This window comes from Xyrauchen texanus, chromosome 29 (assembly GCF_025860055.1).
Source record: "Xyrauchen texanus isolate HMW12.3.18 chromosome 29, RBS_HiC_50CHRs, whole genome shotgun sequence".
NCBI lineage: Eukaryota > Metazoa > Chordata > Actinopteri > Cypriniformes > Catostomidae > Xyrauchen > Xyrauchen texanus.
In genome coordinates, this window is record NC_068304.1 from 31,385,098 (window position 1) to 31,399,346 (window position 14,249).

General features: G+C 38.2%; 1 protein-coding gene across 4 annotated transcripts in view; it reads left to right on the forward strand.

The window, feature by feature from the left end:
* The window catches only part of LOC127622900 (latent-transforming growth factor beta-binding protein 4-like), a 62,080-nt gene that overhangs the window by 4,410 nt on the left and 43,421 nt on the right, over positions 1-14,249 (forward strand). For all 4 annotated transcript variants that reach the window (XM_052097051.1, XM_052097055.1, XM_052097052.1 and 1 more), the window contains exon 2: positions 11,298-11,519. In XM_052097051.1, the coding sequence (XP_051953011.1) occupies positions 11,298-11,519 (222 nt within the window). The remainder of the gene's footprint in view (positions 1-11,297; positions 11,520-14,249) is intronic.

Here is a 14,249-nt window from a genome sequence, read left to right on the forward strand (position 1 = left end):
TGGTTGCTAGGATGTTCTGTATGGTTGCTAAAGTGTTCTGGGTGGTTGCTTGGGTGTTTTTGGTGGTTGCTATGGTGTATTATATAGTTGCTATGGTGTTCTGGATGTTTTCAAGGGTGTACGGTGTGGTTGTTAGGGGTTTCTTTGTGGTTGCTCGGATGTTCTGTGTGGTTGATAGGTGGTCACAAAGAGCCCACCCCAAGTTACCTTATGGCTGTGTTAAAGAAATGTTCCGGTAACTAATTTTATTACACTAAAATCATGTTAACACAAATAATGGCACAGTATGTTTAAAGACTGCCATCATTCACTTCCATTGTAAGTGCCTTAATCTATTATTTTTTGCATTATTCGAGTCAATATTTTTTTGTAATCGTCATTATGACACACATTATGTTGATTCAGCTTAACTTGTATTGAACCCTGAACATTCCTTCAACTCTACATTTATAATTTACAGAATTAAAAAAAAATGTATGGATAATTCAGTGCTTTGATATTTCAATTCATGCTTTCTGTAATTTTGACATTTTAAAAACAGTCACAAGATCAAGGTTACTGTTGTCCTGAACAGCTTAATAAGTAGTCATTTTGATATCAATGTCACTTTAAAAATACTTGGAAAATGCATCCTTTGTAGTATTTTTTTTCACCATTTTTATTGTTGTTTTATATACTGTAAATATAATTGCTGTGTTTGCTGAATAATTCACGTCAATTGCACAAAGAGCGCAAGATGAGTTATGTGCTTATAATTAGCAAGCAACAATTTCTTTCTCTCAATTTGTGTTGCCCAATTCCCACTATTTAGTAAGTCCTCGTGGCGCGGTTACTCACCTCAGTCCGGGTGGTGCAGTCTCAGTTAATAAATCTCAGTTGCCTCCGCTTCTGAGACAGTCAATCTGCGCATCTTATCACATGGCTCATTGTGCATGACACCACGGAGACTCCCAACATGTGGAGACTCATGGTACTCTCCGCAATCCACACAGAACTTGCCATGTGCCCAATTGAGATCAAGAACCACTTATTGCAACCACGAGGAGGTTGCCCTATGTGAATCTACTCTCACTAGCAACCGGGACAATTTTGTTGCTTAGGAGACCTGGCTGGTGTCACTCAGCACACCCTGGATTTGAACTTGCGACTCCAAGGGTGGTAGTCAGTGTAAATACTCACTGAGCTACCCAGGCTCCTATCAAGCAACATTAATAACCTTTATAAATCACCAGCCATATCGCTGTCCACCCTACATTCATCTTGATGGTTTTTTCTTTGCATTCAAGTGGGACAGTGTCTTCTAAGACTGGTTTGTGCTTTCTTTGGCCTGGAAGCACTTTAGCTTTGCCAAATAGATGTCATGTGGGACAGATTTGATAATGAAGATGAGTTAACAATGGATGGATGGATGCATGCAAGCAGATGGAGGATCTGTATGCAATCCAAGGCATGCGAATGTACAGTATAACAGCATGGCAGATATAATTGAATCCTCCAATAGCATACTGTAGGTTTTGGGGTTACAAAAGGAAAACATGTGGTACTGAGTAAAAGCATGTGATCTTTTATCTGTTTTAACTGAAATCAGTGGAGAAGGGCTGAAATTTACTTCCTGTGTGCATCGTAAAATTTCCCGTCGGAAGTGAAATCAAGCTGCGTATATTGTCACACTGTGCATGTGCGCTATCTCTCAGGTTTAATTAGTTTACCTGCAGTGGACCTCACGGGCCCCGAAGCAGCTGGACGATGGCACAGAGCCAGAAAGTATCAAGAGCGTTCCCTAACGAGTGTGCATGTGTGTGTGACATGCATGTGTGTTGTGCATGCATTTACATGCAGTGCAGTTTACACTGAAAATCAGATTCAAAATACAAATTTTACTTGGAAATAAACAAAGTTTATGATTTCTGAAAACAAGGAAACATAGTGGCGTAAAATGAGTATGAAAAATGTTTCTCCTCTACATTCTAAAAGATTCTCCTCTATTTTTAGGTCTCTAAAAAATAAGCAAATGTGTGGCATTTTTACAATTTTACAAATCATACAAAAAGTCAGATTTTCTTGCTTCCACTGACTCTTGCTCCTACATGTCAAGTGAAGTTTAAATAATCTCATGTTTGTACATGGATTTATGAGCGATTTGTAATATTGAACACCAGAGATACATCAGCTTTGAATACTTCTGCATGGATTGTGCAGACAGTGTAACACGGCAAAGCACACTCAGAGGAAGTTTTTACAGCATGTGTCTTTAATTTACCTCTAAGTATTTCTCCCTTCACAACCTTTATGCTTTCCCTCCCTTTAATTTGAGTGTACATGCAGTCAGCCGTGAAATGCATAGACATTCTGTATGTCCAGAATGTGCACGTAGATGTGTGTGTTGATAAAAAAAAAAAAACCCTCTCGAGGCTTTTCTTTCTAGTGCACTTTTTTATAGCAGGGCTCGACAATAAGGACTGCCCGATGGCCCGGGGCCAGTGTGAGAAAGATTCGGAAAGTTGCTAGAACTTTAGATAAACTGCATTTATAAAATTAGTGCAAGCAAACAACAAGTGAGATAAAGCACACAAATTACACGGAGCGAACAGTCTTCTAACCGAGGAGTGAGCGCAAGTATATTTATCTCGCAAAGACGCACAAATACATAATATAATGGACGCGCCAAGGCACAGTAGCGTGCACGCGCACGATTGTGCAGACACAGTGCGCACTCTCTATTTTCCAAGTGTCTTAGCAGCAGCTATTACCAATGTGCATCCCCGCACATTCCGTCTCCACAGTGAGCGAAATCCCCAATTTTTTATTTTTTACATGTTGGTGAAAATTAGTAATCCACACATTGGAACACAAGCAATCAACAGTTTCTTTCTATAGGACTGAAAATCCATGTCTTTGTGCATATGTGTCGTAATCATCTCTCTCCCTTCAGCGTAGACTGTTTAACATGCATGCGCTCTCGTAAAGGGACAGAGCGCTAGTTTTATTCCCACTGTAAAAAATAAAAAAATAAAAAATAAAAATGTCTCTCATTAATTCACCTTTAGAGATGAAGAGCCGAATGAGACGTAATAAACTTTGCTAAACCCCAGTTATACGTGTGTCTGGAAATCAGACACACATATAGGTAAAAAAATTACCTAAATGTAAGTATACATTTGTTTCAAAATGTAAACATTAATTCGACATGATAATGGAGTTTGATATGCAAAGAAGTAAGATCGCTATGGCTGTTAGGCTATTGTTATCAGAGCTGTTCAGCTGCAGGGTGAAGATGAATATTTGAAACAGTCTACTTCATATCATCCTCATGAAACACCTGTTACATATCTAATTTCTGGACCGTACAGGTATTTTTGTTTTTGTTCTTTGTATATCAGTCAGTATTGGTCTTATTTGGGTTGTCTGATTTCATGATTTCACATTGTTAATTCACAGATCAGGCCTAATATCCCCCTAATGTATATTACAAACTGATTTACAAACTAAAACACTACACAAAAGTTGCATGAAAGCATGACTAAATTGGTTACCAAAAACCCATCATCTCCTCCACAGAACTCTTGGCTTAAAAACTCATGTGTAAATGGCAGGACGGCTGAGGTTAATATTTATGAATTTATGTCTGTAAAGCACATATATGGGATTACATAACGCATAAATCATATCTTGCAAATTATAAATGTGATTCAATTTTGGGGGACATTGTATTTTTATTTTTTTCTCCCCAATTTGGAATGCCTAATTCCCAATGCGCTCTAAGTCCTTGTGTAGGCGTAGTGCCTCAATCTGGGTGGTGGAGGATGAATCTCAGTTGCCTCCGCATCTGAGACCATCAATCCACGCATCTTATCACATGGCTGGTTGAGTGTGTTACTGCGTAGACGTAGGGCATGTGGAGGCCAACGCTATTCTCCACGGCATCCACACACAACTCAAAACAAGCCCCACTGAGATTTATGACATTGTATTAAAAACATAAGATATGTACAAAATATTTATCTTCAGACATATTTTTTAAAACCGTGATGGTAAAAACAGCTATTAGTCATTTTTTGTGTTGGGGCCAGTGAAAATTTGAAGCACTGGCCCAACTGGGCCAGTAGAAAAATTCTTAGCGTTGAGCCCTGTATAGGCAAGTTCTTTACAGTGTCCATCCACTTTTTTTTTTAGCTGGGCTAAGAGGGTTTCTATGAGTAATTAAGAAATTTGGCTGACGATGTTATATATTATGTTGTGGTTTGTATTAACTAAAATGTCTTTAAAATGTTCCCGGTAGTTTGGCGCAAACCTCCACAGATGGCACATTTGTCACAGCTCTACAAGTCAGGTTCAGAACAGTTAATCTTCACACCCTTATTTGGACAGTAACATGTGATTGAAATTTAAAGTGCATCTCAAATAACCACAGTTAGATCAAATAACCGCAATCATAGGATTATTTAATTATTAGCAACAAGTGAAAGTGAAACTGTTACCAAACAGTGTTTTAGTGTTCTTTGTTCCAGGATATTTTTCACATTAAGTTTATTTATAAATATTTTATAAAACATATCAATAAAGAAAAAGCCAAAAATCAGCTCAGAGATGAATCACAACCTAGAAGTTTAAAAAAAAAAAAAAATGATATATATATACACCGGTATATCATTTTTTTTATTTTTTTCATAGCCACAGCGACTTCTCTGATTGGTGGATCTCCCTTCATGATTATAGGTAGTGTAGTTATTCATCACTTAAACACTATTTTGTTGAAATCACACTACATGTGGCATCAACAGAAGCATATATCATTGTATAATAATCTTAAAGCATATGGCAGTTCTATCTTGAATGGTGTATACATTATAGTTGAAAATCTATTTCTCTATGGATACAATGAATGGAAAACAGCACTTTCTCCAATTAAAATGACTTTCTTCCATTTGTGTCCTATCAATGGTTTTATAATTTTGTTGTTCCAGTCAAACAGCGAGGTTCTGCTCTTTCTTCAAAATAATTTTATTTACATATTTCCCCTTTGCTGAAAATGTAGAATGGGCTTCCTGTTATCTGGAAGGAGCCAATATTTTTCTGAACCCTCAATGGTTTTAAAACAGCTGTATCCATAAAGTAACAAATTAAATGTAGAAAGCTAAGAAATGCAAAGGGTAATGGTTACTGGGGATTTCCAACATTAGTGTTATGAAGTGCAAGTATGCTGCCAGCTGTTTGTGTTTACTTGGTTGAGCCAAAGGATAAACTCTCATCCTGGTTCAAAAACCACCACACCTCCTTTATCTCCATACATACAAACCTCTGCCACAGCATCTCCAAACAACGCCCAACCACTGCCTCTAACTGTCCCTCTGCTATCTTTGGCATTTTACATCTAAAGTTATTTGTGCTTGCATTAGTGAGTTTTGCTAATTAAAGCTGATGTGTGTAGAAATTCTTTCTGTATCCCAGCTTAATATGCATAGACAACTATAAGTCAGCAATTTGTAGGTTGATTTCACCATACTTCAGCTTTAATATACAGCACATTGACAAAATTACTGAGTGATATACAGCAAGCCTTATGCTTGTGTGTCTTACACAAATTGCACAATGGTCTTAACTGGTTTTAGATGGACAATGCTATTGTGTTACTGGCAGATGCTGGTTTTACTGGGAATTGTTGCTGGTAGATCAGCTTGACCAATGTAGCCATGCTAAAACCATTTCATTGGTTATACTTAATGCCAATTAATACCTTAAACAGTTTACTTTTATCTGAGTTTTATCAATGCTTCAAGCAAACCAGATCTACACATGAACAATACACATTTATACGTGGAAATCTATGAGATGCTTCACAATAATAATTTATCAGTTTCATAACAATACCTCATCAGCGTCACAATAAGTTCTCTTGTCCCTTACTCTGTCTTTTTCGTGTCGGTGGCGTGGTCCTTTTATACCCCTCTCCACAAACTCACTGCAATTAGAAACAGGTGTTAATCATAATCTGGATCAGGTGAATGCACCCTTACTGCTTTCTCTCCGGGCAGCTGCTCGACCACGCCCCAGCTGCCACAAGCTCCTATATACTTAAACTGGGAAAGACAGAAATCTCCAAAACGGTTTGTCAAAATGACGACATATTTCAAATGAGTTTGAAATATATTTATATCTTTTTTTATATACTGTACAATGCGCATTAGCAGGATCAACCTGATAAATTAAAAAAATAAAAAATAATAATAATATTATATATATATATATATATATATATATATATATATATATATATATATATATATATATATATATATATATATATTACATTTTTATTTCAATTTTGTTTCCTTTCATGTTGGTCCTGCTAATGTGCATTGTAGAGTTTATAAAACAAGCGAAGGAATATGTATATTAAAAAGTGATTAGATCGTTTAACTGAATGGTGGGGCTTCCTTTCAAGCACCAGAGAGTATTTTGGAGTAGTATTATCTCCTTTGTCTTCTTCTGTAATGTTTCTGGCAGTAGTGACAGAGGAGCAGACAAAGAAGGTGATGATGTGAAGAACCCATGTGCAGTTCATTTACAAGATGAGTGATATATCCAAACAATGTGAAACCAAACGCGAAACCAAAACATAAACATGAACTTGACTTGACATGGCCAGGTGAAACAGAGTGTGGAGCATCAGACCAGGGCAGAGCCAGTGGAAGATAGATCCATGAGAGGCTCGAGCGGCAGAGCAATGGAAGGTGGAGCTGTGAGAGGCTCGAGTGGCAAAACTGGAGAACTTGGCGCCCGGAGAGTTGAAAAGCTCAAAGGGCCAGGGTGGAGCCGGAGGCATGGAGGACCAAGGCAGCACCAGAGGTTCGGAGGACCAATTGTAGCTTGGGGATCGGAGGACTGAGGCGGAGCCAGAGGGGCTGAGGACCAAGGTTGAGCCATAGGGATGAGGCCCTGGTGGAGCCGAAGGAGCGGAAATCCTAGGCACAGCCGTAGGATTGGAGAATCAAGGCGGAGGTAGGTAAAAGAAAGAGTGGAGGAGCTGAAGGACGAGGAACCCCAGTAAAGCGGATTGGCTGGAGGACCGTGCTGGAGACGAGGGAATGTAGATCCAAAGTTATGTCGAGGGATCGAAGGGCCAAGGTGGAATCCAGGGCTCGGACGGTCTAGGTGGAGTCAGAGGGTCAGAAGTTCTCCTTGTCTGAGATGGGGGTGATGGTCGAGCCTGTGACTTGGGGGGGGCGGCTGATCAGGAGAACTCAGTGTGGGCACAAGGGTGGTTACCAACTTCAGGTCTAATAGCCCAGTGAAAGTTGGCTCTGGGATGGACGAGGCTTGCAATGCTGGCTCTGGGATGGACGAGGCTTTAGACGTAGTTTTGAACTGCTGTGTTCATCTTGAAGGTCAAGTATTATGTAACGTTTCTGGCAGTAGTGACACAGGAGCAGACGAAGATGATGTGAAAAACCCAAGAGCAGTTTATTTTCAAGTTGAATGATAAATCCAAACAATGTGAAGACTTTACTTGACCTGACTTGACTTAACTTGACTTAACTTGACTTGACTTGACTTGACTTGACTTCAACGTTACATTAACACACAATACTTGACATAAGACAATAGCAAGCATGAGGGCTTAAATACATGCACATGGGCAACTTGACAACCAATGAACAGACAGCTATAAACAGATATAAGATAACAAGAATAATAAACAAGACTAATGAAAAGACAAGACTGATAACAAGATAATTAAACAATGAACCAATGAAAACAAGACACATGAACAGGGGAAACACATGACAGGATCACATGACAAGATCACATGAGGGAACAGGAAATCACATGAAAAGAACACATGACTATTAAACAGGATCTAAACTATTAACATAAAAGACATGAAATCAATACATGAACAAAACACATTTAAACGTGACATCTTTGGCTGTTCAGCTGAAATTCTTAAACTGAAGGAGCCATTCAGATGAGTGGCAAAACATCTTCTAATAACACTAAGCAAGTCCAGTTGCAGTTTATGAAAACCACGTGATCACCTTGACGAATGGGAATCTTGACAATTAATACATACTTTTTTTATATACTCTGAATCTAAAAAACAGAGGTGGAAAATTTGAAAAACGTTTGGTGAGAACAAAATGTCTAAACAACTCAACATAAAATCATTTCCTTAATCACTTCCTGTGCAAAGTATGCACCTCTCTTGACCTATGGTTGCATAACACTACAGCTCATCATAGTACTGTGGTATTTTTGAAGGAGCTTGGTGTAACATGTAAATCCCATTATATATAAATATTATTCAATGCCATGGTATTTCCATCTGATACCATCACTGTACCATTGTACTGCCATGTTTGTTTTGCATATGGTACTATGGTAAAACAATGTTTTTGGCCATATGCCATCTTTGTACTGTGGTATTTTTTGAAGTTCCTTGGAGTATAATGTAAATTCCATGCTATAAGAATATGGTATATCAAAGTACTATGGATGGTACCAGCCTATAGCATCGCTACTGCTGCATTACATTTTGCAAGGGATGGCACCAGGACCTGTGTTTTGAATTCTGGAATTCCCCAGAATTGGATGCTTGTGTGCTCAACTACTTTAACCTCCTGCTAGACTTACTTGGTCAACCAGCTTCAGACGAAAAACCATACTGATTGAGCAGGTTCATCAGCTGGTACATGAACACCAGCTGCACCAGCAACAAACTAGCACTAACAAACAAACCAGCTGTGGAGGTTCTGGTCTAAACTGGTCTAATCAGTGGGTAATTAAAGCCCAAGTAATGCTTGTGTTCTGAATCCAAGCTTTTTAGCTCAGATAGTGAGTTAGTGCTGTTTTGTGAAGCTGTTGAATGTTTACTCTGGAAGATTTGTGTATGTTTTGAGACTGTGAGCACACTCAGTGTCCGAGAGCACTGTGGTAGCCAACAGAGCATTGCAATGTACACAAAGCAAGCACACACACTCCAATACATATGCCAGATTATCCCTCCCTTGAGCCTTTAAAAACACACATTCAAACCAACACACATGACAGCAAATCACTCCTGACCTCCAGAGAGTCCGAAGCTTTTCACTATCACACACATGCATGAGGACAGCAGAGAAGACCCGGCACAGAACCCTGCCGTAAAAATGATGGATATGTGTGGACTTTGGAAACCGTTCAGCCTTCGCTTAACCCTGGTGTGTGTGTGTGTGTGTGTGTGTGTGTGTGTGTGTGTGTGTGTGTGTGTGTGTGTGTGTGTGTGTGTGTGTGTGTGTGTGTGTGTGTGTGTGTGAGAAATTTGAAATGTGAAATTTGCTAAATATGACAGAACCTTCCTTCGGGGACATTCAGAGACAATTATTTGTAACAATCTAAATACATGGGACACTTTGCACAAATATAAATGTGACAAACTGTAATTTATTAAAAATCCCCTTGTCCTGTGACAGCTGGGAGGAAATGGGCTAGCCAAAGAAGGCTGACCTTAACTGTCTTCTCTCCTTTTCTTGCTGTTTTTATGTTACTATAAGACCTTAAAGGAAAAATATATTGCCCTCCTGTCTCATTGAAAATTTGTGGTTTCATTTAACCCTGTTCCAGCTACAACGTTTCAAACAGTGTGTTATTCTCACACCATTTAGTTGAAATACAAGAAATTTATTCGCAGCGTAGTTCTAGCGGGAAGACTAGCAGCTGTACATCATCGCACCATTAGCTGGGTAATTCCAAGCCAATCACATGTAAGCCGTTGCTTTATAAGTCTGCTCACAATCTATCACATTGCTGTTTCAGTGTGCTAACGTCCACCACCCCACCACCACCAGTTGAGCCCCGTCCCACACGGGGCTAGGCTCCTCACTCCTCGCCCCTGACTCCTATCTAATGCTTTACCTTTTAAGTCAAAAGGAAACAGTGTTTGCAACCTATTTTCAAACTTATTTTACTACTTTCGTAATCTGAAGTATTTCTAAATAAATCAGGGATTAACCATTTTAAACAAGAAATGTATGGTTAATATTCATTTTATCAACCAGGAACTGATTGGATCGCGAAAATTTTATGTTACAAACCAGAATGGAGCTGGGTGTTCAGAAGAAAGGAATTGAAAAATAAGAGCCAAAAAGGAAAGTGGTTTCATGAGGTGGAAAGTCATTGTAGTTTAATAGAAGATTACAAAGACAAACATTTTTTATTTTGAATAACATGAACTGATGAGTCATGCGCAATAAGATCAGGATCACATACTTAGAAAGTAAATAGGATAAAAATAAATTTCATGTTCACTATAATCTCAGTTAGATTTAGCTTTGATCTCTGTATTAGCATGCGGTTTGGTTCTGACCAATTTGGTATCTTCATCTGCCTATAAATCAAAGTTGTTTTCTTTCTCTTACTGTATTCCTCTCTCCATTGCTTTTCCTTTGTTTATTCTCTTGCTTTAAGATGCTCTCTTCTGCATTACGTTCTAGAGATTTCGCTAGATTAATACTGCAAAAACACAGTTCAGCTGACAAGAGAGAGAGCTTTCTCTGCAAACCTTTGGATCACATGGTACATGTGTTTTCATTGTGGTCCTGGTCCAATCTTTCCAGATGTATTAAAACATCACAGACATATGATATGGAAGGCATGCTGTGGCCCCTCACTGAAATGAAAGTAATTCAACTAGGAAAGAATTGTTTGACATTGATGCTTTTTATAGAAATGTTTTCCCTTATGAGAGGTGCCCAGTCGCACAACTAGGTAGTTAACAGCACCCATTCAAAGAAAAACAATTTAATTCATGACTTTATGTTCTGTATCTTTCAACAAACCATTATGTAGAGCTGTTTTGATAATGATTGTCTCAGAATAGAGGTGTAAAATCTGTTTTAATGTACTAATTATGTTTCTTTTCACAGTTTGGAAAGAGGGCTGTTCAGACCAAACCTTATCTTGCTCTAAAAAAGCTAGACACAACACAACGATTTGAACACAACGCAAGTTTCTCGAGACTTGTTTATAAAAAGTTGACGTTCCTTTTTTAACCTGTCAATCCCAAACACTAAATTTGTAAACAGTGTATTCACGTCATGTTGGGTTACCATCATTTTGCATCATCAAGTTGAAAAATCAGAAATGTATGAAAGCTCGGACTCTTACATGTTGTAATTGCAGTAGTTCTGACATGGCGTGAATGCAGCATATTCACATCAAACATGATTTCTCCTTTTTGTTAAAGGTGTGATAGATTTGAATTTGTTTCTCTGCTCTTATCACTTACTCGCTCTTGTGGTCTCTCTTTTTTTCATGCCCAGTCTTGTGTCCGATGTTGTGTAAGAATGGAGGTGTGTGCATACAGAAGGATCAGTGTCTTTGTCCACCCAACTTTACTGGAAAGTTCTGCCACATCCCCATCTCCACGACCTCCACCAATGACATTGTGAAACCACTGCCGAGTCCTGTCGATTCAGCCAATCAGCCGATGACTTCTGAGTACATGCTGCCTCTGCAGACACCTGAGCAAAGCAACACCAATGGTGAGATATTTAGAGTTCCTAAGCTGTTTTTATCCATTCAATTTAAATTAAAGGGCACTAAAGCCATCATAAAAGCACCATGAGAGTTATCAAAACAACCTACATTGTGTTATACCTAGTATATTGCAAGTCTGGTTTCCTACTACGTTCTCTCTTACGTAAAACATAAAAGGAGACATTTTGTAGAATGTCTCAGCTGTTTTTTTTTTCCACAGAACAAAAATGAATGGGGATTGGAGCTATCAAGCTTGCAAAATGAAAAAAAAAAAAAACATTAAAGTTTTGCTGAAGTATTTCCTAATGCGCAATAATGCAAGTCTTCTAAAGCCATATGGTAACAGTATTTGGTGAACAGATTGATATGTAAGTTGTTTTTCCCTGAAGATCTTCCCTTAAACTATAGTTGTTCAAAATCTCATACACTTTGCACCAGACTTGACGTGAGTGATGTCACATGAATGTCGTCATTGATGTCAAACATGACCCATGGCTTTGTTTGAATGTGCACAAAAACAAATTAGATTTTGCAAGCTATGGAGAAGGGGAGAAGATATTTAGATATTTAACTTAATTTTCTGTCTTTTCCTCACATAAATCTATTGTATGTGTTCAGAAGACTTTGAATGTAATGCTAAACCCGTATAAACAGCCTCTGCTCCATTCATTTTTACTGTATGGAAAAGAGCAGCTTAGACGTTCTACTAAACTTAACATTGTCTAAATAGACAATGAATATATTAATAAGACTAAGCTCAAACAATTACATAAAATGAAAATTATGAAATTCTCATAAAGTTAAATATGTGCTTTGGCACTTTAGACTGTCATGTAATCATGACCACATACAGAGCCAGACAGTTTTGATGGTGAAAAATTAAGGTGCCACAGGCTGGTAAAATTGGTTTTCTGTCTTCATTTGGCTATAGCTCACAATTTGGATGTGGCCCAAGAGTGCCAGCATCAGCCTATTTGTTTACAAAGAGTCCTACAGGGTTTTTAAAATAGAATCATGCAAATGTCAGTTACATCTGGACTGTCCGAACATTGGTACTTCAGTAGATCATGTGTCTGTCAAAACATGCACGCACATCAAGGCAGGATAAGCATGTGTTCATTGTGCCCTGAGGCTTGAACCATGTCCACAGAGGAAAGCTCTGAGCATGTTCTTAATCATGAAACATTGGCTGATGCTATGATTACAGATCATCAGACCCCCCTCTAGGGCTCTTGGCCCCCTCTACGTTTTTTTTTTCTCTTTATACAACCAAAATAAGGAAGAGTGAAAGAAAAAGAAGGAATAATGGGATCAGAACAAATCACAGGCCTAACTCAATCCTGTGTCTTTCGCATGAGCACCAGAGCTCAATATGTCAGAATGTGAAACTACTGGACCACAGCTCCAACAAGGGCCAGTGTATTTGAACTAACAATAGAATGTTGATTCAGATTGAGTTTCAACTGGTAGTTAGTTGCCCTCTGAATCTAAAACCAAACCTGTAAGCTAGCTAATGTACATGATACAATTTTTTAGCATTTGTATTTCAGTATCATAATCATTTACTTATGGCCTATTTCTTGCCTAGTAACATGCTATGTCATTTATTTGCAATTGTTTTTATGTACTGTTTCTTACACATAAGTCCATATATTATAAAATCACTTATTATAAAACAGATAGTTAGCTGACTCTAAATTCTGATTGGATGAGCTGCGTTTGAAGCCGCTGTCACCACACTTTTTACATTAATGTCAAGTCAACATTTATTTATAAAGCACATTTATATACAACAGAGGTTGACCCAAAGTGCTGTACAATACTGATACACAATGGAAGCACATAAAAGTACAACAATCAGGAAAATAAAACTTGATTTTTCAACATTATCAAAAGCTAGAAAATAAAAATTGGTTTTAAGTGAATATTTAAAAATGTCTAAGGAAGGAGCAGACCTCACATGAAAAGAGAGACTATTCCAAAGTTTGGGCATAGCTACAGAAAAGGCACGATCACCTTTTGGATTTACAACGACAGCGGGGCGCATACAAAAGAAGTTGATCGGACGACCTGAGCGCTCTAGGAGGAGAAGAAGGTCACTGATGTATTGAGGTCTGAGTGCCTTATACACAAAGAGAAGGATTTTAAACTCAACCCTGAACTTTACAGGAAGCCAGTGAAGAGATGCTAAAATAGGGGATATATTATCCCTCTCTTTCGACCCTATTAACAGCCTGGCTGCCGCATTTTGAACAGGCTGTAAATGTGATAAAGCAGATTCAGGGAGGCCAATGTACAACGAGTAACAATAATCTAGTTGTGATGTACACAAGTGCTATATACTGTAAATATAACATTCATTCATTCATTCATTCAACAGGACAGATTCAGTTCTGCGTAGAGGTCTGAAGATGCAATGAAACATATCTAAAATATTAAAAGTGTTCAGGTAGGAGTAAAGCTGTGTGGAGATGACTCTCTCTAAAAGCTTGCACATAAAGGGCAATTTAGAAATTGTTTTTTGTTTGAAACTATTAGGACAAGTCCATTAGCAAGGCAACAATGTATTTGTTCCCTTATGTTTGTCACACTGGGACTGATCTTTAAAAATGCGTGGAAGAATATATAGGTTACAACTAGTGATGGGAATATTGGATCATTTTACTGACTTGGATCTTTGAATCTCGTTCAGCAAAATGAATGACTCTTTATTCAAGTCATTTCATTCATTACAT